The following is a 26,078-nucleotide window of genomic DNA, read 5'->3' as shown; positions in this document are numbered from 1 at the left end:
CTAAGTCATCACACTGACTGGTATAATTCACACAAATACAGTAGTCATGACAAGTCTTAAAATCAATAGCCATATACAATGTAAAAAATTACTCAGTACCTCTATAATTTTGTTTCATAATTTGATTTAGTGTACTTCTCATGTGTTCTAACTTGTATATGTGCTTTGGGTATATGAATGGTTTTAGCTCAATGTTGATCCCAGCTAAGATTTGTTTACCAGATTTCTCAATCCCTCTATATGTAGTATGTAATATACAAGTATGTGCACTCAAGTATAGTTTCATAGGAGGATATGAATACTTTGATGGTTAGGGGTGCTAATTGTGTAGAATGATATAACTTATAAGAACATCACTATTTCACGAAGTTCAACAACATGTTTTCACATATAAAAAAAGGAAAATTTAACATGAAAATATATGAAATTTTCGTGCAAAATGACCGTCCACACAGCTATGACTTGTTTATCCCCATTAAGAGCTAGACTAGGGGCCCGTTATTTTAAGCATGACTTGGCCCATTAATGGTTTTGACTAATTGTGTAGAATGATATAACGTTCTAACCGAAGGAATTAAGTGGAAATTAACAACCGGGAATAGCAGGGCCTCAAGTGAAAAATATATATATAATTTCGCAAAAATAAAGAATCAATCTTAGGTAAAATTCGAATCTTTTGGGAACATATTTGTAAATGTCCTAGCGAGAAAGAAGAACCAGGAGAGAGATCCAGAACCTTCTTAAACCCTAAACCCCTCTGCCAGCTGGAGGAGGTCCTGCCATTAAATTTCACGTCATCGTTGTCACTCCCTGCTTTCAACATCCTGTCTTCAATGGCGACGCGTCTAATTCCTTCCCTCAACCGCATCCTTGTGGAGAAGATCGTCCCTCCTTCCAAGACCATCGCTGGAATCCTCCTTCCGGAAAAGACAACCAAGGTGAGCAAAATCTTCCAACTCAATTGGACCTTCTTTTTTCTAATCATATTATTGTCCTTCTAATAATTTCTTCTTTTCTAGCTTTTCGTTGCAACGTGTTGGTCTTTTCTTAACCCTTTTTCTTGGTGGGAACAGCGAGACGTTTTATCACTCGCTATTCTAACCTGACGAGTAATTTTTTGTTGGCAGGGAATGTGAAATGTCTTCTTTTGCCATAACTGTGGTTTTTATATTATCAATCCTTGTTGTCAGATTGATATTTATCTCTGACGACGTTCTACTTTATCATTTATCGATGTAAAATCTTCCTGCCTTTGGTCCGAGAAAAATATTTGCATAATAAGTTGTTTACTAAGTCAAACAATGTTATGTGTGTATACCCTGGTCATCGTGATTTTATCATATTCTTGACCTTTGGGTTTAAATTATCAATGTGATTCATTAGTCTTAAAATGATTTTTAAGATACATAACTATTGATGCATTACTTAATTATTTCTTCTAAAGGTCCTTTTCTTGGTAATGAACTTGTGTTTGGATTATACATTTGAGAGTTAGATAATAAGAAACATTTACAGCTCTTATTAAAAGTAGTGTGGGCATGGTATAACAGGAACCAATCATATATAGCGCTCCTGATAATAACTATTGTGACAAGGTGGGAGATACTAGCAAGTGTTGTACTCTTGTTTAGAGGGAGTTGATCATAGTTTTTGGAATTGTTAATCTCATATTCGTTATCATTAGGCAATTGCATTGGTTACCTGGTCAAATTAAATATCTTTATTTTGAATCTTGATCTTGGCAGCCAATGAGTGCTCAGATTATCCAGTTGGCTATAATGATTCCATCTAAAGTTTAGTTAGGTAGCAAGCATTAGGAAAAACTCTGACCAAATGAATTGTGCTGGATGAAGGTTTGGGTGGAAAAGTAATTTAGCACTTCAAAAGAGGAAAAACAGAAATAAGGGAGTGAGTTTGGAACCATTTAGCTTTCTATGGGATCTTTGTATTGCCTTCTGTGGTATCTTTTATAACTGCAATTTACAATTCATTTACTCTTTTAACCTAATGAGGATGATGCTCAGTTCACTATATAAGATGTGTAACACTTTTGTGCATATTATGGTTTGCGCTGATGCACTTGTCTGTCAGTTTTAAATTAATCGTTATCATTTATATTAATCTTATTTTGTTTTTGATAGCTCAACTCTGGTAAAGTGGTGGCAGTGGGTCCTGGTTTACATGATAGCAACGGCAATCATATCCCTGTCTCTGTGAAGGAAGGAGACACAGTTCTACTGCCTGAATATGGTGGTACTGAAGTGAAACTTGGTGATAAAGAGTATGTTAAATTCTCTTGTTTTTCTTATTCTTTGTTGTCAGGTAGGTTTAATGTGATTATTGTTTATTACATCAAACATAACTTTAGAACTGGTTCCCGTATTCCCTGCCCTTGTGGCAAAAAATTAGATTGCTCCCGTTGTGACCTTCAGTTGTTGAATTCAGTTTGAGGCTACTGACCGCAAACTTATGCCAAGCTTTCCATCACTATGTATCTCATAAGGCGACGCATGGTGATGTTCAACTGTTGAATTTGATTGCATTTCAATCATGTCAAGTCTGATCAGTAGGTGGAACTAAGATAATCTGAGGGACCAATATTTTTATTATGATGAGAAACATACTTAGTACTTATCTTTACTAGACATGCTACTGTTACATGTTTACTATGTTTGACGAGCTAGAACTTGTAATGACTGGATTTGTGCAATTTATGTGCTAGTCAAAAAGTCGACTTGCTACAACCACAAGGCTTAGGCTCAATCAAGGTTGAATATATCATCTAAAGAGATGTGTAAAATCTGCTATAATCTAGAATACCCAATTTAAACTGCCAGCATCATCAGTGAAAGACACTAATTTATTGCTATAATATTACTTTTGTGTGTCTAAATATTCTGCTTGAGCAGAATCAATTTTTTCTTCAATAGTGTCGATGTACAGAAGGTTACCTTCAAATTCGTCTCCATTTCTTTTGCAAACATTGTTTATTACAAATTTAATGGACTTTTTTCTTCTCCTTATATTGCTATGTGCGAAGTTATCATTAGTCATTACAATTGTCATAGGGCTTGATAGGTTCTTTAAAGTCACAAACCCTGATACCAAACTCTCATAGGTTTGGTTTGATGATCAGCCCTTCGAATTGGTCTTCAAGCAATATTACTGCGGCAGATATGGTGCTAATATCCATCTTGCCGGTGTTTCAGGTATCATGTTTACCGGGATGATGACGTACTTGGGACTATTCACGACTGACACAGTCCTTTGATTTGATGATGTTGTCGGAGTGCTTGAATATTAGTCTCTCCTCGGAGCTACTAGTTGTATGGTTGAGTTTTGAGTTTGGAAACATTTGGGTTGGCAATAATTAGGGACTTGAAAAGGCTCAATATGATCTATGATCATTTCAATTTTCAATTTGTCATGGCTTGGCCTTGAGTAGAGGACTCATTGCCGCTGGCAATTGCTGACATGAATTTCAACTCATGCAGTTTTAGTGGAGCCTGATAATCTCGTCTTAAAATGTTTGGAACTGTGTTTATGGATATCCATTTAGAACACTAGCTCCGTAGCTCATTCATTTTAACGAATTTTGTTTTCCAAAAAAAAACAAAAACAAAATTGATTTCTTCCCCTCGATGCTTTTGCTTGGCATTGCCTTTTCTCCTCTTGACAATGTGTACTTTTAAATATAGTGTGGAAAACAAACAATTTTAGAGACTAAATGCGTCACTGTTTTCTACTGTAATGAATGTATCTCCTTGTAAAATTATAGATGCGTACGCGTTTTATATAGATACAGTTTTAAGTTTTTTTAAATAAAAAAATCGAATTCAATTCGAATTAGCTAAAATAAGGGTGGAGAGGACACTATGGAAGTAGCTGAGCAAGTTAACTAATTGAACTAATAATCTAACGATAGAACAGGTACTCACCAATAAAGCTTATGTAAGAAAATGAAATATTTCACCAGTTATATCATTATATTTGGTACAACTAAATTAAATAATCCTTTTTGTTCCTTCTAATCTATTTCTAATTTTATATTGATCTAATTCTATTTTATTTTTGTTTATCAAACATAACCAAAGAACAAATCGTCTCTCTTTATTAAAATATCTTTAGCTATTTTTAAAAATAAGTGTGGTAAACATTAGTAAAAGAACAAATAGAAAAATTATACAATATATTTTGACACCAAATAAACGGAAAAAATAGTGCATCTTAATTTTTTTTTAAAATCCTTGTAAGTCTACTATCGATGGCATTTGTTTTCTTGATCAAGGCTAATGATTATTGGATATCTTGTCTTTCTTGATGAAATCAAGATAATGTCCTTTTCCATCGTGACTAACTGCAACTTCTTGATTTACTTCTTCATAGATGATCAAAAAATCGTATGGGATCGTTGGGGTGATGGATTCTTCTTTTAAAAAAGAGTACAGATTTATTATCGTATAAGATAAATTTCACTTTACTGATCTATTTGATATGACTAGATTTTTCTCCACTTACCTTTATTATTCCTCGCAAAAGTTTGCTATTATTGGTGTTTGCCATCTCTATAGGTTGCATGATGGGTGTGCAATGAACTATAAGCCATATAAAAGAAAAGATTGCATTGCCACTAATAGGCAGTGGATCTGTGTGTGTTTATTTTATCTTGGAGCTACAGTGTAATAGTAAAATACTTTTTATAGTTAATCAGATATTTATGGATCAATTCTTAATTACGTATGATGTATTATAGATTAATTTTTTTAATAGAAAGATAATTCTAAAACGTTGATTGTTAAATGATGAATTATTTGTACTTTTAAATTTACTTTAATGGCAGATGAAAAAGTTGAATGAATTATCAAAAAAACAAAAAAATCACCCATTTGGGGTGGTGATAAGCAACTGCTCCTTCAAACTGCAATTAGGATTGGAGGCCACCAACTTAGGCTTTATAATTATCAATTTGGAGACAAATAGGAACTTTGATATATAAAATGCAATTGTTAACATTGCTTGATGAGGCAATTTCATACTTCTTGTCCTAATCAACTTGGCTTTGATCCAGCTACCCTCATGTATCAGGGAGAAGTTGTTGCCTTTTTATTATTAAGCCTATATGAAAGAAGATAGCTTAATTTAAATAATGTTAATAATCCCATGAGCACTTTTAAGAAGCCCTTGCTTGGCCACTTACACAACCACCAAGGGGAAAATGATTGCATATGACATTTGTGGTTTGCATGCATACTTACAAAACCTTATTTAATAACTTCAAACTTGTAATAAAAACAAATTCCTTTCATTAATTGACAATAATTACTTATCCTACCAGAAAGGTTTTTTACTTTTTAGGCCAACAGCTTTAACCAAATTAGTTATTCAAAACTATTTTTTTTTTCAAAAAGAGAGAGAGAACAACTTCTTCAACAGATCCGATGCACTTGGACATGAATGACCGAGTCTGAATGAGAGTCTCACTACTCTTAAAATCGTTTGATCTTGACCTGATCACATGCTGATAATAAGATCGATCATAGATGGCTTTTCTCTAATTCGTCTATCAAATAAAATTGAAGTATAATAAATTTATACACACTTAATCATTGTCCTCTAAAAGAATCATTTCTCTTGTTGTTGGAAATTGCCAGGAAACTAATAAGTTACGTTGGATGGTTTGCCTCTTGCGTTGAAAAGTCTTTGCATGCATCCAAACAACAGGTCGAAGCTGTTGGGCAGTCATAGTCATTGTTTGGAGAAGGTCCTGTGTCGTTAAATGCATGGTCCATCTAAAGGTCCCGCAAGAGGTGAAAAGAAAGACCCATTGTACATTCTTATATATAAAACTATATATGATCCTAAGAATTTACCATAAGACTAGGGACTGACCAGCAATTGCTCTAATTTGGAAGGGGTAGGTTGAAAAGTTATCAACGAGGGAACACATGTTAAGAGCGTGAGTATAGATGCAAGTCTGCAGTATTTGCAAGTCCTCTTTCCTTATCCAGTGCATCACCGAGATCTGTGATCTCATGATGGCAGAAAAAGTGAGTTTCTTCTTCTTCTTATTCTTTGAATTTGGTTTGATCATATACGTTGTTGCAGATGTGGAAGTTGGTAATGGAAGTCGACCTTGACTGCCGCCGGTGCTCGAAGAAAATAAAAAGGACCATCTGCAAGCTGCAAGGTAGTACCGTGATCACTTGTAACTATTGCGTTCGTCTGTGTTGTTTCTAAATTCTGAAACGTGGTTTAATTGGTAAAGAAAAAGTGAAGATCTTGAGGATATCCTACGACCAGAAGAATGGGATCGTGATCATCGCCGGCCGATTCGATCCAGAGAGGGTCTCTAAGAAGCTGAAAGACGAGGCTGGCAAGGTGATCAAGTCCATCAAAGTTGAAGAAGAGAAAGAAGAGCCGCCGCCGCCGAGAAGAAGCCGCCGCCGCCGCGGTGTCCGCCGTCGTGGCTGCCGCCTGAGGTTGCCCAGAATGAAGGTGCCTGTGATCAGCGGGGAATGTGGCGACGGTGACAGAGGTTCCGGGAACTGACGGCGAGTCCCGTGGAAGCAAGTACTGGTTTTGTTGTTGATGGAGGGCGTGCTTGTCTCAGCTTCCTCACTGTCTCAATTAACCGGAGACGGCATTTATGTACAAGAAAATCCACTACTGTATCTGCTCAAATCTCATTTCTTTTTAAGCTTTTATGCGAGTTTCCATAACTTCGAGTCAAATCATTCCGATAGCAATTTGACGATGACGATGACTAGCGTTGAAAAGCATCGCAATTAATTTGATCTTCCACAACATCAAAAGTACTTCATCAGTCACAGTGTTCATCGCTCCATCGACCACCAAACGAACCAACCCAAATGGATCGAGGAGACGCAACAAATATACAAATACATCTACAAACACCACTCAAATTTAATTAGATAACAAATTAATCAATCAACGTAACGCGCACGCAAGTGTCAATCAGGCCAAAAGCCAGAAATCTTTGTGACGCTTGGTGGTGATCAAGTAGCCGCCGCCTCTCCTGCTCTTCCTCCTCACCGCCACCGCCATGCACGCCGCGTTCTGCACGCAGTAGTCGGCGACGCTGCCGGCGATCTTGTTGCCGACCCACAGCATGACCAGTCTCCACGTGACGGACCTCTTCTTCTGACCCATTACGAGAAGGGAGGCCCCTTGCTTCCTCGCCTCCGCCACGATCGCCGGGCCTCGCTCTGTCCCTTCCACCAGCGATACCACTACGACAACCTAACACGCGCATGCACGTTAAAAAACTTCACCAATATATCTCATCATTTTGTACAATGGCTTTTTTTTTTTCAACTTGTCTTTCATATGAAATATTCTTCTCCTGAAAACGTGATGATCAAAATAAAGTTGCAATCTAACGTTTTCCTCAAAAAAATGTACTCTGGTTTTCCTGAATAAGTTTAACGTTGATAATCCTGTCTGCAAATTCGAATGCTTCAATGGCATTTCAGATAATGAAGAACAGAGCTTTGTTCTCTCACTGACCTCGGGTTTTTTGGACTTGCAAATACTTTTCATGGAGTGGAGGAGCTCGTAAGACTTTGGATCCTTCTCCTTCAGCGATCGATCGCCTGCCATCACAAAACACACAGATCGCGGATTTCAATTACTCCTGCGCTTGCTCCGAAATCTCTTCAATTCTCATCAAATCCACCTCTCACCGCGCTTGGAGGATGGCTTGATGACGTTGACGAGGACGATGCAATCGGTGCTCTGCACAGCATGGGAAAGCGCCCAGAGCAACGCCGTCTTCGACTCCGGGCTCGCGTCCACCACGATCACAATCCTCCTCCGACCACGCGCGGCGGCCGCGGCCTCTTCCGAGGGCTTCGCCTCCGCCAAATTGTCAGCCGCAGGGGCTGGCTTTGTTTCTGCGGGCGGCGGCGGCGAGCGGACCCTGACGCGTGCGGCGATGCGATTGAGGCAGAAACGGGGCAGGCGGGGATCGGTCCTGCTGCTGCTTCCCATCGTCGCGGATGCTCGTTTGGGGTGGTGAGGAGCGAGGAAGGGGAGCGACTCGAGAGAGAAGGAAAGAAAAAAGGGAAAGGGAGCACTGAGCAGGTGGCGCGATGGTCCACTCCGAAGCCGCTTTGGGCATGGCCGGCCATGGTGTCCCTGGAGCTCTGCTGGTCGCTTTTTTCTTGATGATTGGCCTCGCTCCTCCTCCTCCTCCATGGCGTCGGATTCGGATCTAGATTTCACGCTGCCACCCGAATCCGAACCAGTAGATTTTCAAAATTAACTAATTTATTCTTAAGATATATTTTAAAATATCTTTAGAGTTCGTTTAAAAAAATAAATTAAACTGTGAGAGGAAAACGAAAAGTTACCTATAAACTAAATAAAAAGCGCGACGGCAAAAAAAAAATAAAAAAAAGAAGACCGCCAATCTTTGGGCGGGAATCTCAAAGCAGCATCAGAGCTGTCTGATGACGTTTCGTAGCCGCTTCTTCTTGTGGACTAAATCCTCGCCCGAATTATTCTTCTAAACCCAATTCAAGTCCACTCCCAGTTTTATCGCGTCGCTCCTTCCTTTCTGCCGACGATTTCGAGCTCCAGATCCTGCAAAATGTCGGTGAGTATTTTCGGATCCACTGCTCCTTTACTGATTCTTCCGCCTGACTCGGGTTCTCGATTCCCCTCTTTTCTCTTCTTGTTTTTTCTTTTGTTTTTGATTTTTGTTTGGTTTTGGTGAAATTAATCGGATGTTTCTTGTCTTGGATCTGAAGTCTGAGTTATTCATGATTGGAGATTTGTGAAAGATCTCGATTTGGTCGTGAGAATCCATGGCTGAAATTTGACTGCTAGTGATGACTTGCAACTTCTTTCGAACACGATACACTATTCCCTTCCGTTGATTCGGTTCGTTCTAAATCAATTTGATTGTAGAAGTACTCTTGGTTCATGATGTTGATAATATGTGAATGCATGTGATGACTTCCATTGATTCCTCTCTTTTCTCTTGTTTTTTTTTTGTTCTGGTGAAATTAATCGGATGTTTCTTGTCTTGGATCTGAAGTCTGAGTTATTCATGATTGGAGATTCATGAAAGATCTTGATTTGGTCGTAAGATTCCATGGCTGAAATTTTACTGCCAGTGATGACTTGCAATTTCTTTCGAACACGATGAACTATTCCCTTCCGTTGCTTCGGTTCGTTCTAAATCAATTTGATAGTAAAAGTTCATCTTGGTTCATGTTGCTGATAGTATGTGAATGTAGGTCGATTTCTATGGATACTGGGTTCTTTTCTCGCTGTACCTTTATGACTGAGGGTAAATATGATTTATCGATTAACTAGTCAATCGATTAGCTCTAGTTCATCTTGCTTTATTTTAGTCTGATTTTTGTGCTTTACTGCCCCTGCGAGCGAAATCTGAGGCAGAAACCAAAAAGGAGAAACTCAAATCGTTTTACCTGCCGATTAGTTAAAGAAGAGAAAACTGTATGGTGCACCAACATCTGCCCTGATGATCAATATTTATGGATATCTTCTAAGTTGTAAATTTTGTGGTTTCTGTTTCATGCCCTTGTATCTTAGTGAAAATAAAATGTATTGGCAGTCTGATCTGACATTGAATTGTCAGATTACAGTTCGTGATGCAGAGTGATTAGTTCTATCTTTTCAGAATGATTCGTCTTCAATGGTTACTATCATCTCTTTTTCCCTCTCTGAGTGGTGGTTTTTTGAAAAATTGTCATTTGTAGTTCATACTCAGTAAATTCTATATCTTTCATGTGATTTATCATTGTCTTGTTGTTAAATTTGATTTTATGTTTATAAAACTACAAAATTTTGTGAGATCATTTCTGTTCACAACTGAACATTGAGCTCTTCCCTTCACTAATGATGTTAATTTCATCTGACTTATCAATATAGTTGGTAAATTTTGATTCTATGCTTAATAAAGATGCTAAGATTGTTTCTGTTCAAAGCTGACATCGTACTCTTCTCTTTACCTCTTTTCCACAGGGGAAGACAGTGAAAATAAGCAACATTTCTTTGTTAGCATCTCAAAGAGATGTACAAGAATTCTTTTCCTTCTCTGGGGAGATTGATTATGTTGAGATGCAAAGGTTATTTTATTTTCGTTTCTATAACTTTTTTGGAATCTGTGAAATTTATGAATCAGGAAATGAAGTTGAAATAGGGGATTTCTTCTTGGCAGTGAATCAGAAAATACTCAATGTGCATACGTCACTTTCAAAGAGTCACCGGGTGCAGAAACTGCAGTTCTTCTCACAGTGAGTTGAACTTATGATAATAACTCCTGCTTATTTCTCCCATATCTGAAAAGGATGCTTTATACCTTTTTGCAATCAAAATAACAAGATAGTAAATCTGTTTGTGTTGTGTAAATACAGGGAGCAACTATTGCTGATCGTGCTGTTGCAGTTTCACCAGCTCCAAATTACAAATTGCCTCCTGAAGCTTACAGGCAGACATTAGTAAGTTGTTCCTGTTACAGTTACTGCTCACTCCTATGGCTTTTTATGAAGTTCTCTGTTTCTTATTATTAAGGGTGGCAATTTGTTTGATGTCATGTTAATCGTGTCAAATAGATTTTGTCATTTGGGTCAATGAAAAACTATATAAGATATAATATAAAATAATTATTATATTTATTAAAATTCATTTGATAAAGTGTAATATTAATTATTCTCTTTAAAATTAAATTATTGCACAAAATAATATTTTTTAAATGAATTATTTTGATAAACGAGTGAATTTGGGTTATATATTTAGATTGCATTGTCTCATTTTTTAAATTTATCATTGTTAGCGTGGTGAAGTCATATGCATTTTGGATAAAGCCAACATTTGACTAGACTAGAATTTTTCTTGAATGTTTGGAGCAATTGCTTATTGGAATGATAGAGAATTGATTTATGCATCCATGATGTACTTGTTCATTAGTTAAGTGGTAGTGCCCGTGCAAAAGGGCCGCTGCGTTAGGGCAAAAGTCCCCTGTGATTTATCCCCTTCTAGAGTGTGTGGAGCCACCCTGGAGGGGCCACTAAGGTGACGACATCACCTTTTGCCGCAATTAGTTAAGTGGTAGTGGCTTGTGGGAAGGGTTTCTAATTATAAGAATTCCCGAACTGGCCAAAACTATAGGGTTGTAAATAATAACAGAGCCTATGTTATAGAAACTGGAAGAGAATCTTTTCGCGGCCAGGTAATAGATTCTACTAAAAGAAATCTCAAAGAGCATTTTGTTCATATTCTAAGTGCAAACTCTAAGGAAATGTGAGGCACTGAACCTCATTCAAAGGCAACCTTGTGTTTCTGTTTTCTCTGAAATGATAATTTAGCTGATATTTGATTACCAAGTATGGGGTGCTTCTCCTTTTTCTCCTTTGTTATATTTTTAATCATGACTGTTTATACATGAAAGGATGGGAAATCTTCATCTGCCAGTGTGGCAGTGCAGAAGGCAGAGGATGTGGTAAGTAGCATGTTGGCCAAGGGCTTTGTTCTCAGTAAGGATGCACTCCAGAAAGCCAAATCCTTCGATGAGCAGCACCAGCTTCTGTCCACTGCCTCTGCTACAGTGGCATCTCTGGACAAGAGGATTGGTCTCAGTGAGAAGCTAAGCACTGGTATGGCCATGGTCAGCGGGAAGGTCAGGGAGGTAGATGAGCGATTCCAAGTATCGGGGATCACAAGGTCAGCCCTTGCCACCGCCGAGCAAACAGCCACAAACGCTGGATCAGCTGTTTTGAGCAACACCTATGTCTCGTCCGGTGCATCCTGGATCTCAAGTGCACTTGGCAAAGTAATGAAGGCAGCTGAGGATGTTAGCATGATGACTAGGGAGAAGGTGGAGAAGGCTGAAGAAGAAAGGAAGGAATTGTTTTGGACCGAGAAAAGTGGGATGGTGAGTGAGTATGCAAAGGTTCACCTCAACGACTCATTGCCAAGTGAGCCTCCGACTGTGCCCGTGTATTCTATGGATGAACTGAAGTTGCGGACCTTGTGAGTTGTGTGCATTTGATAAGTTGGTGTAGTTGTTCCTTCTTTGCTTTGCACAATCATTCTTTTGATGCCCGCACAATCCATTGGCATTACTGGGCAAATGCAGTATGATAGCTGTGTAGCAAAATAAAAAAATACTGGGTATGCCCAGAATCGGACTCCCAAATAAAGAATATTTGTGTTCTCAAATCAATAGTAGTCAATGTGAAACCACTACGTCATTGTTCTTTTTCTAGTTAATCCACAAGTGTTTTAAAAAGCATTTCATTTTCGACTCAATATAATAGTTCAAGAGATTAACTGTCAACTGCCTGTAATTTGCTAAGATTTTTAAAGTTATTTTAATAGATAAGTGACCCTGAAATCACTCGAATATGGCCTCTGTAAAATAGGTCCCAGATCAGGCCCTTCCAGTAAAATAAAAAAATAAAAACGAAATACACCCACCTCCAGAAAAACGAATCATCCTCATGTGGCAAATTTACAAGGAAGTCAAAATAAATCATCTTAGCCATATTTCATGGGCCACATTAATGTGTCAAACATCAAGTTCCTAATAGTTTCAGTGTCCACGCCCCATATCAAAGTTTAATTGTCAACTAGAGAATTATACAACTACTTTTGATCGTCTAAAAGTTGAATAGACGATTGAGAGCCACTTACAGATGCGATATCACTCACACCAACAACCACAACAGTCCATTTTGCGAGGCTGAACATCTGATTTGGAGAAGACACTATCAACTTTTCTCTGGCGATGGAAGCCGCGTTGCTCCATCGAGTTCATCATTGACTGTCTTCCAGATTATTTCCTTGAAAATTCTTGAATAAAATGATTATAAATTGCATTGAAAGAAATTCTTCATCGAATGCTTATAGAAGTCACTAGCTTGCGCTAATTCCTGCAATGGAGAAAGTAATTAAGTGCTTAGCTCGTCCAGCAAAATAACAAAAACACGCAGAAATTTCTTCTTCAAGCTCAGCATTCTCAAACCACCTCATGTCCTACAATGGTTAGTGGAGGTTGGGAATCTTATCTATGGTGCTTAAAATTCTACAAACTATAAATCTAAAGAAAACCTTTCTCTTTCAAGAAATGCTTGCATCATCATTGTTAGATAGAAATATCGGAAATATCTTAATCTAAAGATGTTTATTCTTCTACCCAAGTTTTAGACTGATCTAATTATGTTTAAGGGCTATAAATATGAATAGCAACAATATGTCAAGAAAATTATATAATAATAAATTATTTCACATCAACTATTTCCCCTACTTCTGTCACTCATGAAATTGTAATTTCCTTTCCTTTGCATGATTACTTGTCTCCCATCCTTGTTCATGTCAAAAAACACATCAAAAAGGCAACCCTGTTCTGTACCCATTTATGTCTCTATAGCAGCAATCCACGAGTTTTCTTCTCCAAGTTTCAAATATCCCATCTCCTGCAGGAACACCAAAGAGGGAACTACCCATTTACACAATCTTCTACAACCCAAACACCTTTCCTCAACACTGAGCCCTCTTTGCATACACTTGCCCAACCCACAAATGAAGTGGCCGGTTCCCATGTGTGAGATGTGGTCGTTCACATTCGAGAATTATCCTGTATGAGATGGGTTGCTGGACAACAACCTTGGCAGAGGTGTCATGGTTCCTCTTAAGGCAACATAAGCACGACAATGGGAAGGAATATGACAGATTTCTGCAATCCTATACCCACCTCTCTTAATTCTAAGCCTCATACCATACTGGTCTTTCAGCCTGCAGTAAGTTCACCCACCCTCTCCCACTATTTTGCATTACCAAGTGCCAATTATAAGATCGGAATTTGAGTCACCTATCAACATTCTCCCCTCTCTGAGTGAATAATTGGAATTCCAATATCAATTATTTTTTCTATGCTTCATCAACTGTCTATTTTACTTTGCAACGTCTTGAAAATTTGCATCCATCCTAGCAAAAAATTAGAATCCTACAATACCTTCAATATAAGGGGGAGCCAAAGAAGATTATATCAAGATTTTTGAAGGGCAACAACTTGACCTTTTGGATATCAAGGACTCTGAAGATCGCCATCAACTTTGCCTTCAATAATCACAGTCCAACCAACAACTATATAATGGTCAATCCCAAACGACTGATGTTTATGTTGTTGCACTGGTATTGTGTCTCGGTTTTCATTGTTTCTGTCTTAGGCTTCCTTTTTTTAATGAGATTTTTTGTAGTCTATCTATAACCATCATGTTCCACAACATCCAGGTATTCACTCATAATCACAGGACTGGATGATAAATGTTTCAAATGGAGTGATTTTCTTCCAAAATGTATCAATTGCTAGAAGAAGAGGAACTAGTTGCAAGCTACATTCTTGTGGAAGCAAAATTGCAATAGGAAATAGGAATAACATTAAGATTGCTGAACGGTCAGTAAGGCATGGAACCCAGGTTAAATTTTAAATGATGCCTCCAAGATTGTGTATCCTATATATCAGTCAGCACCGGTGATAACAAGAAGTGTCTGAAGCTAGGAGAATGCCAAAGTTTCCAGTAATTGTTGTGCCCTTTGCTACTACTTAATGTGCATTCTTCTAGTGTGTAGACAAATTAAATTGCATGGTATCCTGTAACTGAAAAGAAATATATTCTAAAATCATTATAGTTGCATATAGATAGATACATGGTATATACAATGGAAAAATGAAATTTACATTAATAGTTCAACAGAAACATTGAAGCAAATTATTTTACATTATTTGAATGACTCAAAAACAAAGCCAAAGAGGCAAATTGATTACTTCAGTTGTTTGCTACTAGGAATAATGTGGCACCCCACTGCCAGTGCCATACAAAACTTAGTTGTAGTCGTTTTCATATATCCAAGTCCAACTAGTTTATCTTCAGCATTCCAACAAAACTTAGTCTTACAGAGTTAAATGGAGAAATAAGACCCATAAAGATGATCCCAATTAGTTGGTACTCACAGTTTTGGTATTGGTGTGGTAGCAGTAATTTCCAGCTAATTTTAGGATAACAGGATGAACAAATAAAGTTATGTGAACTTTACCAACATTAATTTGTCAAAAAACAAAAAACGAGAGTTGCATAAAGGTAGCATAAGATATAAAATTACCTAAGCTGATTAATTGCTTCCGTGAGCCAAAGGAGTTGGTAAATTTCACTTGTTGGCATATAGGGCGAATATGACTGCAGGTTTCAAAGTGGTAGGTATTTATCAGATGAATGAGACAATGAAACAACAAAAGAAGATGCATAAAGAATGAAAGAAAAGTATCCTACCAATCAATGAAATAACAAGAGTCACCCAAAGAATGAACTTGACACGGTAACCATACTGAACTTGAAATTGTAACCTAAGCAATAACCTTTGAAAAGCTCCAAGATATCGATAAAGATGATTATTATATGCATATCGATTAAGGTTGCTCTTACTTCTTTCATAATAGGGATTGTATATCTGTGGCAAAATAAAAGGGTTATCTAAAAATCAAGATAATTTATAAAGCAATCGAATCTAGAACACTTTGTGAATGTGGGTGGCAACAAGTTACTCACTTGATGTGGTTCATGATTTCCCAAGGGGACAGATTCTATCAGATTATGTTGGTTCTGAGCACTCCACTTAGCAAATTCATATTTGCCCCATCGCATCTTAGATCTTGAATCAAGTGCGTTGGACAATGCAGAAAAGCTGAGTACTCGTGGAGTTGGGAGGTTAGGCCGATCATCTGATGATTTCTCAGAAGTATCTTCACCTTCACTAGGGATTGTTATTTTGCACGCTCCAAGATCACCAGCACAGCTAGCTGATCTAGGGTATGCATATACTTGGCCATCTTCCAACTCATTTGAGTACAAAGAATTCTTTGAACGGTGAATCAAAGCCTCTATATTCTTTGTGGAAAAATCATTCCAGGCACTCCCATTATTAGCCGATGAGATGTTTTCTTTCCTTTCCTTCAAAGAGGGACTAGATAAGAACTTCGCAAGTTCATCCCGTTCGCGTTCATCCAATTGGACCCATGTAAGGGCACTCTTGCCAGTTTCCTGATTCGTTTCCCTGACAAAATCCTCAACTGCCAAGATCCTATTTCCAATAGCCGATACAAATTCACCATGCCGAGCTCTCGCATCTTCTCCAGCTGACAAAGCCTCATCATTCAACTTCACCGCATTTTCAAGCTCTTCTAGCTGAGAATTAACAAACCAAAATCGGATTTTGTCCCATTTCCTCAAAACAAAACTCTCGGGAGATATTAAAAAGGAAATACACATAGTCGAACGAATTGCTCAAAAATTCAATAAATACCTGCCATTTCGCGGTCCCAAGAACTGTGTGAAGCTCCCTTTTAAGCTCGCCGGAACAGAATTGGACTCCACCGGAGGACTTCGACGCGTTCTCCCGCTCGTGGACGAACTGCCGGTAGACGGATTCCAACCTACCAATCGAGAAATTGAAGAGCCAACGACTAATCAGCAGGAAAACCCTAACTAGAACGCGAGGGGAAAATTATCCAAAGGGCAGACTCACCGATCAGCGGAATTCTGGACTTCCTCCGCGGCGGCGAAAAAAGGATCCTTCTCCCACCGTTCGAAGTTTGTCGCCATCTGAGAGCAAATAGACGGAAGAGAGCCCTATCAATGGAAACGGTCGCCTCCCTTTCTCGTCGTCGACGTTTGTATTGTTTGCTGGCGATCGGAAGCGAAACGAGCGCGACGACGAACAGATTCGAGAACGCCGGCGCTGCTCCAAAATGGATTTGGGGATTCTGATCCTCACGGACATGAACTCGTGGAAAATGAGCTTAATCTTTTTTTTTAATCTTTCTGGAATTAATAACATAAAAGTTCTTAAATTCTCATCCAAATTTTAAAACGATTTTTTCCATTAATTATTAAAAAATATCTATTTTTTTATTAATTTAGATATTCAACTCTTATGATTAATTTTAAAAATAAAAAAAATACTGACATAATATAACAATGTCACCAATAGTTCAAACTCATAAAATACAAAGATTCGCCGTTAGATTAATCTATTTTTCTTATTCTTTTATTAGATAAATCTGAAATATAATTTATATAAGGTCTATTTTCCAAATATTCTTTTGGGATTCGAACACTAATTTACCACTGCAATGATGATTTATATACTCACAGTTGCCATCAAATACGACATACTTGCTGTATGCTATCGCCACCATCAGCCAACAACACGGAGAGAATGCCAGTAATGTTCTAAGAAACCATTCACCATGAACAAGATAGATTGAGGCTGTGCAAAAGCAGAGGCTACGAGCATACAGCAGCTCTTGCAAAGTTGCACAAGAAATGTTCCTGAGTCCTGATGAAAGCCAAATAAGGCGAAAAACTAGCGGCCCGCGGCCAATTTTGATAACACTGGAAGGAGTCTTCTACAAATAAATTGAAGTCTCCAAACTAGCATCTCCCTTCTCTAGACGAGTCTCCCTGTAGTGCCAAATCCATCTTCAGTGGGCATCTAATATCTTGATGTGTTATTGTTAAACATAGAAGTGTCAATAAACTTACCTGCATATATTTTGCAACAGAAGGGAGCCATTGCTCTCCCCTAGCCTTTTTCAATGCTGAAACTCTCTCTTCCTCTTTCTTGGCTGCTGCCTTAGCTACACCTTCTTTAGCTTCAGCTCTGGCCAAGGATCGCCTGCATGCTTCTGTTGCAGCAGCCATGATATCAGTGCCATCAACGACCACAGACCGAACTTTCCTTTTGAACTGCAAAAGGTATTTTTCAGGCATCCTATCAAGGTGTTGGAGAAGTATGAGAAAATTCAGTAGATGGGTATGGATTACAGCATAAAACCTTCTTTGATTTCTCATTCAGTTCTTCTCCTGGCAGGATTCTTGGTTTCTTGGTTGGCATTTTATATGTATCTGGGCAAGAAGTTTCAAACTTGAAATACACTATTTTGAGTAGTTTTTCTTTGAAAATACATGTAAATCAGTCATGAAAATGCATACCAACAGGATCCACTATTATGCCAGGAGCTGATTTGCTGAATAGGCGAATACCAGCTACGTTAGATGGTGAAATTTCATCATCAGAGAAGCCAGAGCTTTTGACCATCTCAAGGCTTTTATCCAATAGGTCATCCAGAAGTTTTTGGGCCTGCGAATAATTGTACAACTCTTACACCAAGGTAAATGGCACACAAGAAACTGTGATCACGATAGGAAGGACATGAATTGACTAGGAATATTAAACTTAGGAGTTGGATTTCTGTTTAGTTGTGGATAGTTCTAAAAGAAATTACGTTTTTTCCCCCCAAATGGTGCACCTACTCTTGAGTTTAAACAGTGTTCCTTTTCTTTCTACAAATCCATAATACATAGTTTAAGAAATTTTAATGCTTTCTTCCTTTTCCAATTATTTTGATGGCCAAACGAGCTCATTTTGGAGAGGAAAAAATACTGATGGATATGAAAGTTAGAGAATTATCCAGAACTGTTTTAGTTGAAACGAGGTATCAAGGAGTTTTTTGAATCCAATAAAACTTTTAGCAGAGTGAACTCACTACCAACTAATCTTAATTACTAATGCATAAAGTTCTACCATAATGCTATTATGATTCATTCAACGTATATTGATGCAAGCAAAGTTGCTAGTTAGAATAACTGTGATCAGAAAGAGAAGAGAAAGAATACCTACAATCCAATAATCATCATAGGCAGCTAACTATGAATCAGTTTCAAAAGAGCAAAAGGCATCCAGGTAAGAGTTAGCTAATGCAACTCATTAACTACTAAATTCATCTAATTAATCCACATTCTATCTTGAAAAAGACTTTCATAAGCTTTGGGATTAACTATTAAATTAATCTTGTTAATCCCGTTTCATTTCCGCATTTTAACAAACAAGAAATGTGCGACAGGAAACACTAAAACCTTCCCGAAACCATTAGAATCACCTTTATCTGGTAAAGCTTCAGCTTAGGGCCTTTGGATAGCATCCTTCCGTCGTGCTGCTTATTGTCCTCGTCGGAAGATAAACCCGGCTCGGAATTGCTGGGCTTCCGGCGACCATTCGAGGCCGGTACGCCGAAGCTTACTGCAGCAACGGAGTCGATGGCTGCCTTCCAGTCAGCGTCGCCGTCCTCTTCGCCGCTACTGCTGCTGCCACCGCCGACAGCCAGATTGGCGTCGCCCATTCGGAGGGTTCTCTTCTCCGTGCCGTGCGGCCGCTGCCTCTAGACTTGCTTTCGGCAAGTTCTCAATCGTGCACTTTAAAATTCGCACCACACCCGAACTCGAGTCGAGTCCGAACTCACGCTAACTATTCATGTACATTTATCATTATTAAAATTACAACGATTCCAATTCAAATTGTTTATTCTTTTAATAAATCAGTGTAAAAGATTATGTAATAACCTTATTAATCATTTGTGACCTCTGTTGTCATTGTCAACTTGCATATGTTTATTTTATTTTAATATTTAACTAAATTTTAATTAAAAATTATGTCACAAGTTAATTTTAAGATCAAAACATATATTAATTTTAAGAAATAATTTGATTAAACTAAGGTTGAAGTCAAGAGATGTGGTTGCCTCATCGATATCTAAGTGGATAAGTTCCATCGTTTAATTAATTAATCATCGACTTGGATTGAGTCCACTAAGCAATGCCAACTAAGATTATGGAGGCCACTTTTTCTTGTAGTGCTTGTCTTCGTGGAAACCAACTTTGATAGTTAGTGGCTCTTTCTTTATTTGGTTGAATAAAATTTTAAAAGTTTTTAAATTAATAATTGTATATACTATTTTTTATGCTTGTGATTCTATATAACAATAATGAATAGGTCGACGGAGAAAAGTACTATCTTGGCTTCATCAAAATTTAAACTCTTGTCCTCTTTTATAATTCTACTCTATCATAATCAATTCAACTATGTTCCGAAGGTCATTTTCATTCTTTAAGAATGAATTCTATTTCCTCAGTAAAATGCACCATACCCAAATTTAGTAAAATGGGATTTGCTTTTGGTGAGTTTGTAAGGATTTCTATATTGTCCTTTCATAATAATTTCATGCCTTATAACAAATTTTAGATGTTTTACTTATATATATATAATTTACATTAAAAATTCCATTTTTTTATTGCTGGATTTTGAACAAAAACAAAATAAAACTAATTAAGTTGTGAGTGACCAAATATTATAGGAAACAATATTTTACCCTTAAATTTAAATGGATAATTTTTTTTACTTCAAGAAAAATATATCAACCGTGTTGTTGATTTGAAAAATTGGGTTACTTGGTGCGATTTGGAAAACTCGGAGAGGCAAAATGTTTATTGTTTAAATATTGGGATGAAAACGAGAAATAGTCAAATTTTAGGGGCAAGATGAAATTTGCCGTAATGGGAAATTTATTATCAAGGCAAAAGGCAACGAGGGTTGAAAGTGCAATTTTGGAAAGGTATCGCCATCACCAGGACGCATCTCCGGCGAGATTCACCGGTTCCGCTCTCCCCACGGAGTCCGCAGGCTTCGCTCTTCTTATATACCCCCTCTTCCTCTCCCTCTTCCAATGAGACTCCTTTCTTAGTTTCCTCCAAGAGCTCGAGATTGTGAATAAGAAGAGAGATGTTCGTGTCAGCACCGTTTCAGTCTCCAACGACAACCTTAGGGTTTCGTGTTGCCGTGGTTTCATTCGAGAAGCGGATTGGGCGGAGCTGTGTAATCATTCCCGGGTCAGCTAGATTGAGACATCCGTCGCCTCGGCTCGAGGCGGTTTCCCGCGGAGAGGAACAGTGCTGTGATTCCACTGGAACGGGTAATAATAATTTGCTGAGTCTTTGTTTTAGCATCTGATGGGATCTACCACAGCCCTGGATGGAAGTGGGATCCAAATTCTATAGCGGACATCTTGCAATTGCGTTGCATTGCTAATGACAAAAAAAACCTTTTTTTTCCTTGTTATTGTTTACATTTCTGATTGTGCTCTTCTATTATTCCTCAAGTGTTATAAACTGGCGGACTCATGGCATTGGCCATGCTTCTAAAACATGTCTCAGTGACACTGGTGGCTTTGTTGTTATCTGATTCAAATTACATATTGGACGTTGCCGACTGTGGTTAAATAGTTTGGCTAGATTTTACCGAATTCATTTCTGCCAAAAAAGAGATAGATGTGAAGTGTTGTGTGTTTTTTTGTTGGCATTTTTTTTTCTTTTGAGGACTATACCGAATACTCATTTACTTTCAATATATATATATATATATATATATATATATTGGAGGAAAATGGCATCATAGGGACTTGTGAATATTGAATCTGCAGAGTATAGAGTTATTGTCACTATTACTTGAGTTTGAGATTTTCAATTTTTTGGTGCATAAATCGTTTTTTTCATGTAATCCACTACTTTTAAATGTTTAATTGTAAAGTGAATTTTCAATATTGAAACTCATTTATTCTTCAAGCTAATAATACCATGCATTTATGCTGTGAACTTGTTTTAAGATTGATCGTTATCATATACATGAAACTTTGCAGGAGCATCCCCCCATGTATTATCGACTGTTGGAAAATCAACGAACATCTTATGGCATGAATGTCCAGTTGGAAAACTTGACAGGCAAAAGTTACTGGGGCAAAAAGGATGTGTTGTGTGGATCACAGGCCTCAGTGGATCAGGTTTATTCTTGATGATCCTAGTAAATTTCTCCCCTTGGATATCTTTTAGAAATGACAACCCATTACCTTTATTGCACCTTGTCTAGTTAGCAATGTAGTATATTCTCATTGCCAATTCTGGATCCAATTTTCTAGTTATTATGTTTATTTTATTTTCAAATTATACATTCTTCACATGCTCTACTGTTTGATCCAGGTAGTGCTTAAATGTATTATTGAATCACTCACTTGTGAAATTGCTGAACATCATCATTTAAAATGGGTAAATAGCTAAAAGAATGAACTTGATATGAGTGATTGTGTAAGACATTTTCTTTATATATATGAACCACTTGGTTTCCTTAATGTATTATAACTTTAAGTTCCACCCTCCATCATTCAATTTTCTTTAATTTCTCATAGTTTAGTAGTCACGTGGTTAGTGCATGGAATCAATATCACCTTAATTCTTCTAGATAATCTCTCTTATGGCAAATTGTTGCTCAGATAGTCTTACTACAACAAGGATTTAAATAGGACGTGAAAAAAAATAAGATATTTGCAATTGAACAATACTAATAGAAAAACTGAGGGGGTAATTAAGATGGATGAGGAAGTTTCTATTAGTTAATGTTAAATATCTTCGACATCTTATTAATGAGAAGGAGAGATTGATTAAGGTGTAAAGGAAAACGAAAGCAAACATAGTTATTGTAATAAAATGGATTGAAGTGTTATAATATTACTAGTTGTAGTTGATAGTTCAATGGAGGAGATGAGATCTAGGTACCTAAGTCAAAATAGTTGGGAATGGTACAAAATTGGATTGCTTATGTTCATGTTGATGTTGCTTTGAGAGATTTATTAACATTATTTACAGAATAAAGTATGGGCAATCAAAATGAAGAGAGCCTTCTTGATTCCATCTGCAAAGAGCAAAGTTGAAGAATCAAGGACATATAAGATGGATATATATGATTACTTAACAAAGGTGGAATGCAGAATGTGATTGTTAGTTTGCATTTTTGTTATCCTATTGAATAAGTCAGAGAAAGGTGTAAGGAGAGTCTTGATATTCAGCTTTGCCTGTTTGTTTACCACCTTTCATTTGCTTGTTTTTTTAGTTGCTCAGTTGTTTTTCATATAAGCATTTTTTTAGCAAATTTCCAATCACTTGATATATCTTATTGTGATGCACAAAAAAAAGGCTTTTGGTACTTTCTCTTTTGTCAATGGCAAGCATGTACTTTCATAGTGATCCTTTCTTCCTTTCAGTGCATGAATATTATGTTGTGAAAGCCTGCTTTTACAAATAGCTTGCAAACATGGTTCTTTGATTAAAAGGGGTTTGTAATCCCCAGAGCTTTTATTGCCACAAGCTCAGGAAACACTTCCACATGCACTTCAAGACTCCACTATAATGCCCAAGCTTTTGTTTATCTGCCAGGAAAGATTGGATTTATCTACCAATTTTAAGCCAAGGACATCCATAAAACAGTTTAACAATTACTTCTTAGATACCTATACTAAAAAAAGGAAATAGACAAGGCAAGATATATTTACTGCAAGTGCTAGAATCCGATATTTTTTTAGCTTCACAGATCTCTGTCTGCCAATCTTAAATTCTGATTTAATTTTTCACAATTTTATTACCATCAAAATTACTATGAACTGTGTCACATTTTTTAGGTAAAAGCACTCTTGCTTGTTCTCTGAGCCGAGAACTGCACCATAAAGGGTATCTAACATACATCCTTGATGGTGACAATATTAGACATGGCCTTAATGGAGATCTCAGTTTTAATGCGGAAGATCGTACTGAAAACATACGGAGAGTTGGTAAGGAATTTTTATGCTTCTTCATTTCTATTTTCCAATAGCAGTTTTTCAATTCTATCCATCAACAATATTAGCTTTTGGCCTGGTTGCTTCCAGATCTGGAACAGTTAGGTCATGATTCTCATGTTCTCATAGTTTTTATCTTGCTTGGTCACTCTAGCGTATCCTTTCTAAAATATAATTTTACAGGAGAAGTGGCAAAATTGTTCGCGGATGCTGGTGTCATTTGTATTGCTAGTTTAATTTCTCCATACATAAAGGAAAGAGATGCTTGCCGTGCAATTATGCCAGATTCATCATTTATTGAGGTAGTTGTTGTTGATGTAATCCTAAACCTCATGAATTAAATGTCTAGATTAGTGGTTGACAAAATATAAATTATTTGTGTTTCTTCAAAATTCAACCAGAGATGTTTGTGGCAAAAGAATTTGTCTTTCTCTGACCCATGAATAATGGAATTACTACTTGAATCTTCTAACAACATCAATGTTATTAAGGTATTTCTTAATATTCCTCTGGAGGTTTGTGAAGCAAGAGATCCGAAAGGATTGTACAGGCTTGCACGAGCAGGAAAGATTAAAGGTACATTGAAATTGGTTCATGTTATGTGAGTCATATTGCTTAAGCAGAACAAGTAAAGAATGTGTTTTACATGTCTACTTTACAAAGAATCTTGTCTGTGATGCAGGTTTTACTGGGATAGATGATCCATATGAACCACCACTGAATTGTGAGGTAAGCATTTCTACAACTAGTCCAAGGTATCTTTTGATGTAAGCCTCAATCTAACCTGTGTTCATTGCAATATATATTCAGTAGATATTTGCATAATAATAGCCAACAATAAGTAAAGAGTTTTTCAACACCCAGAATCCTAATTTAATCTTGAGATTTTCTCTGAACAAAATGTCAAATGATTTCGAAGTGCCTTATTACTTTATGAAACCTTGTTAAGCAATTAGTTGAAAGTTTTCCTATGATTTGCATGCTATCGCTGACGGTGATACTAGTGAGTCAAAACCAACCTGGTTAACTCATTGACTTTATCAGCTTTGGGCATAATTTTCTCTGGCAAACATGTGGATCTCTACTGTAATTCTTGCTATTCCACTTTATATTTACTCACATTTGCTTCCTACTGTATGTGGCTTTCTCAGATAACAATAGAACTGGAAGATGGAAAATGTCCTACCCCAAAAGCTATGGCTGAGGAAGTTGCATCCTTCCTTGACAAAAATGGGTTTCTCCAGAGTTAATCAGTTAATATGCTAAGCTATGGTCTACATCTCGTGGACCAAGGAATGCTTATCTTTAATCATCCTGTAAGCGTGGAATACCATTAATCAGGATTGTAATAAGTCATGCCAACTTTCTTCTGATGTGATACAAGAACAAGCAGAATTCGTGTGAGCTCATAGAGAAGATTCATTCATTGTTTGCTCTTCTTTTTGGGTCGAAATAATGGGAAGACGGTTTCTCTCAGCATGTTGTCGTCGTCATCCGCATTGGTGTGAAAAAGGCCTTTGTATTGAAAATGAACAGTTAGTTTCAACTGCGTCATAGAGGTTGTGTCATGTTTCCCCCTTTTGTTAAGTTATTTATTGTAGCAAATTTTCAAGCTTCTTTCCACCTACTTGTTGAACGGCCATAAGGCTGTTACGGATTTAGTGGAGAAAATCTACATCATCTTATGAATAAATCGGTATTAATTCTCAATTTTATGAAAATTTTAACAAGCTCGAAGTTAAAGTGGAAAGGCCCAATTTTAACACTTCGCAAGAGTCCTTGCTTTTCATTCTAATAATAAATAGACTCATACTTTTCCCATTTCTTCTTCGCATTTAGCTTTCTCATACGAACCTTATAAATCTTTCAGGTAGCTACGCAAGCTCTTAACGATTCTCACCTCGTTAAGGTCCCCCCATGTGAAGGGTTCTCTTCTCCGTGGCATGTGGCGTTGCTTCTGGCAATTTCTTAATCCCGCACTTCAAAATTCACACCACAACTGAACTCGACTCAAGGCCGATCTCATGTTAACTAATTATTTGTACCAAATTAAGCCTGAGTTGGGTCCGAAATGAATTAGATTCGTGCCAAAAGTCTAAACTTTTATAACTTCGTTGCCCAAAGCAATGATGTCTAGTTGTCATCAACTATCTCATGCCATCCTATATTCCATTAATAAGCCGTGTCTAATCCAACACGACGATTTATTAAGAGCGCAGTCTACTCTATAGGGAGATATAGTCTCCACGCATGGACAACTAAGGCAGCGACAGTAGTAAGGACGAACTATGCACAGTAGAATAGGAGGGAATGTTGTTCGCACGAAAGAAAAGGCAAATACAAGAAAACTCTAATCCATCTTGAACCCTTAAGTCTAGAGGGGAGAAAGTCATTTTTATCAAAATGGTCATAATTTTCATTAACTAGTAAAAGATTTCCCCCACGCTGTAATTATTCAAGCTATTTCAACTTTAACCTAGCTTCCATCTAATAATTAATTAAGAAATTGATTATGAAAGCAGAAAACCGAGTGAAA

The 26,078-nt window shown here is 37.3% G+C and overlaps 7 protein-coding genes across 8 annotated transcripts; 4 read left to right on the top strand and 3 right to left on the bottom strand.

Annotated features, from left to right (window-relative positions):
• Positions 1–636: 636 nt before the first annotated feature.
• Positions 637–3,420, top strand: LOC141843860 (10 kDa chaperonin, mitochondrial-like). Its single transcript, XM_074731879.1, has 3 exons — positions 637–938; positions 2,142–2,281; positions 3,210–3,420. Exons 1-3 carry the CDS (start codon positions 834–836, stop codon positions 3,256–3,258), a joined length of 294 nt encoding a protein of 97 aa, XP_074587980.1. The 5' UTR covers positions 637–833; the 3' UTR covers positions 3,259–3,420.
• A 2,573-nt stretch (positions 3,421–5,993) lies between these two features.
• Positions 5,994–6,549, top strand: LOC141825231 (protein PYRICULARIA ORYZAE RESISTANCE 21-like). The gene is made up of 3 exons (XM_074712618.1): positions 5,994–6,047; positions 6,106–6,187; positions 6,266–6,549. Exons 1-3 carry the CDS (start codon positions 6,033–6,035, stop codon positions 6,547–6,549), a joined length of 381 nt encoding a protein of 126 aa, XP_074568719.1. The 5' UTR covers positions 5,994–6,032.
• A 278-nt stretch (positions 6,550–6,827) lies between these two features.
• Positions 6,828–8,197, bottom strand: LOC141834370 (universal stress protein PHOS32-like). The gene is made up of 3 exons (XM_074721732.1): positions 7,704–8,197; positions 7,528–7,613; positions 6,828–7,260 (listed from the first exon to the last, which is right to left on the bottom strand). The coding sequence occupies exons 1-3, from the start codon at positions 8,008–8,010 to the stop codon at positions 6,976–6,978; spliced, it is 678 nt and encodes a 225-aa protein (XP_074577833.1). The 5' UTR covers positions 8,011–8,197; the 3' UTR covers positions 6,828–6,975.
• A 341-nt stretch (positions 8,198–8,538) lies between these two features.
• On the top strand, positions 8,539–12,214 carry LOC141834358 (binding partner of ACD11 1-like). The gene is made up of 5 exons (XM_074721724.1): positions 8,539–8,617; positions 10,015–10,118; positions 10,211–10,286; positions 10,407–10,490; positions 11,441–12,214. Exons 1-5 carry the CDS (start codon positions 8,612–8,614, stop codon positions 12,023–12,025), a joined length of 855 nt encoding a protein of 284 aa, XP_074577825.1. The 5' UTR covers positions 8,539–8,611; the 3' UTR covers positions 12,026–12,214.
• A 302-nt stretch (positions 12,215–12,516) lies between these two features.
• LOC141822029 (uncharacterized) lies at positions 12,517–16,828 on the bottom strand. Its single transcript, XM_074709477.1, has 6 exons — positions 16,573–16,828; positions 16,351–16,480; positions 15,597–16,232; positions 15,321–15,498; positions 15,154–15,227; positions 12,517–12,923 (listed from the first exon to the last, which is right to left on the bottom strand). Exons 1-5 carry the CDS (start codon positions 16,647–16,649, stop codon positions 15,199–15,201), a joined length of 1,050 nt encoding a protein of 349 aa, XP_074565578.1. The 5' UTR covers positions 16,650–16,828; the 3' UTR covers positions 12,517–12,923; positions 15,154–15,198.
• Positions 16,829–17,212: 384 nt separating this feature from the next.
• On the bottom strand, positions 17,213–19,259 carry LOC141813044 (uncharacterized). Its single transcript, XM_074700953.1, has 5 exons — positions 18,989–19,259; positions 18,042–18,189; positions 17,884–17,954; positions 17,592–17,795; positions 17,213–17,510 (listed from the first exon to the last, which is right to left on the bottom strand). Exons 1-5 carry the CDS (start codon positions 19,226–19,228, stop codon positions 17,481–17,483), a joined length of 693 nt encoding a protein of 230 aa, XP_074557054.1. The 5' UTR covers positions 19,229–19,259; the 3' UTR covers positions 17,213–17,480.
• A 1,241-nt stretch (positions 19,260–20,500) lies between these two features.
• On the top strand, positions 20,501–25,138 carry LOC141835739 (adenylyl-sulfate kinase 3-like). Of its 2 annotated transcripts, none has more exons than XM_074723114.1 (7): positions 20,501–20,854; positions 21,578–21,718; positions 23,387–23,536; positions 23,726–23,844; positions 24,034–24,118; positions 24,225–24,271; positions 24,694–25,138. In XM_074723114.1, the coding sequence occupies exons 1-7, from the start codon at positions 20,665–20,667 to the stop codon at positions 24,790–24,792; spliced, it is 831 nt and encodes a 276-aa protein (XP_074579215.1). In that variant the 5' UTR covers positions 20,501–20,664; the 3' UTR covers positions 24,793–25,138. The 2 variants fall into 2 exon arrangements, with proteins under 2 accessions (XP_074579215.1, XP_074579221.1); XM_074723120.1 differs by having other exon boundaries at positions 20,763–20,854; positions 21,578–21,738.
• Positions 25,139–26,078: the final 940 nt, after the last annotated feature.

The sequence above is a fragment of the Curcuma longa genome, chromosome 1 (assembly GCF_044706935.1).
Source record: "Curcuma longa cultivar G26 ecotype Majalengka, Jawa Barat chromosome 1, ITB_CL_G26_1.1, whole genome shotgun sequence".
Classification (NCBI taxonomy): domain Eukaryota; kingdom Viridiplantae; phylum Streptophyta; class Magnoliopsida; order Zingiberales; family Zingiberaceae; genus Curcuma; species Curcuma longa.
Note: the sequence above shows the minus strand (reverse complement) of the source record. Positions and strands in the feature narration are given on the sequence as shown.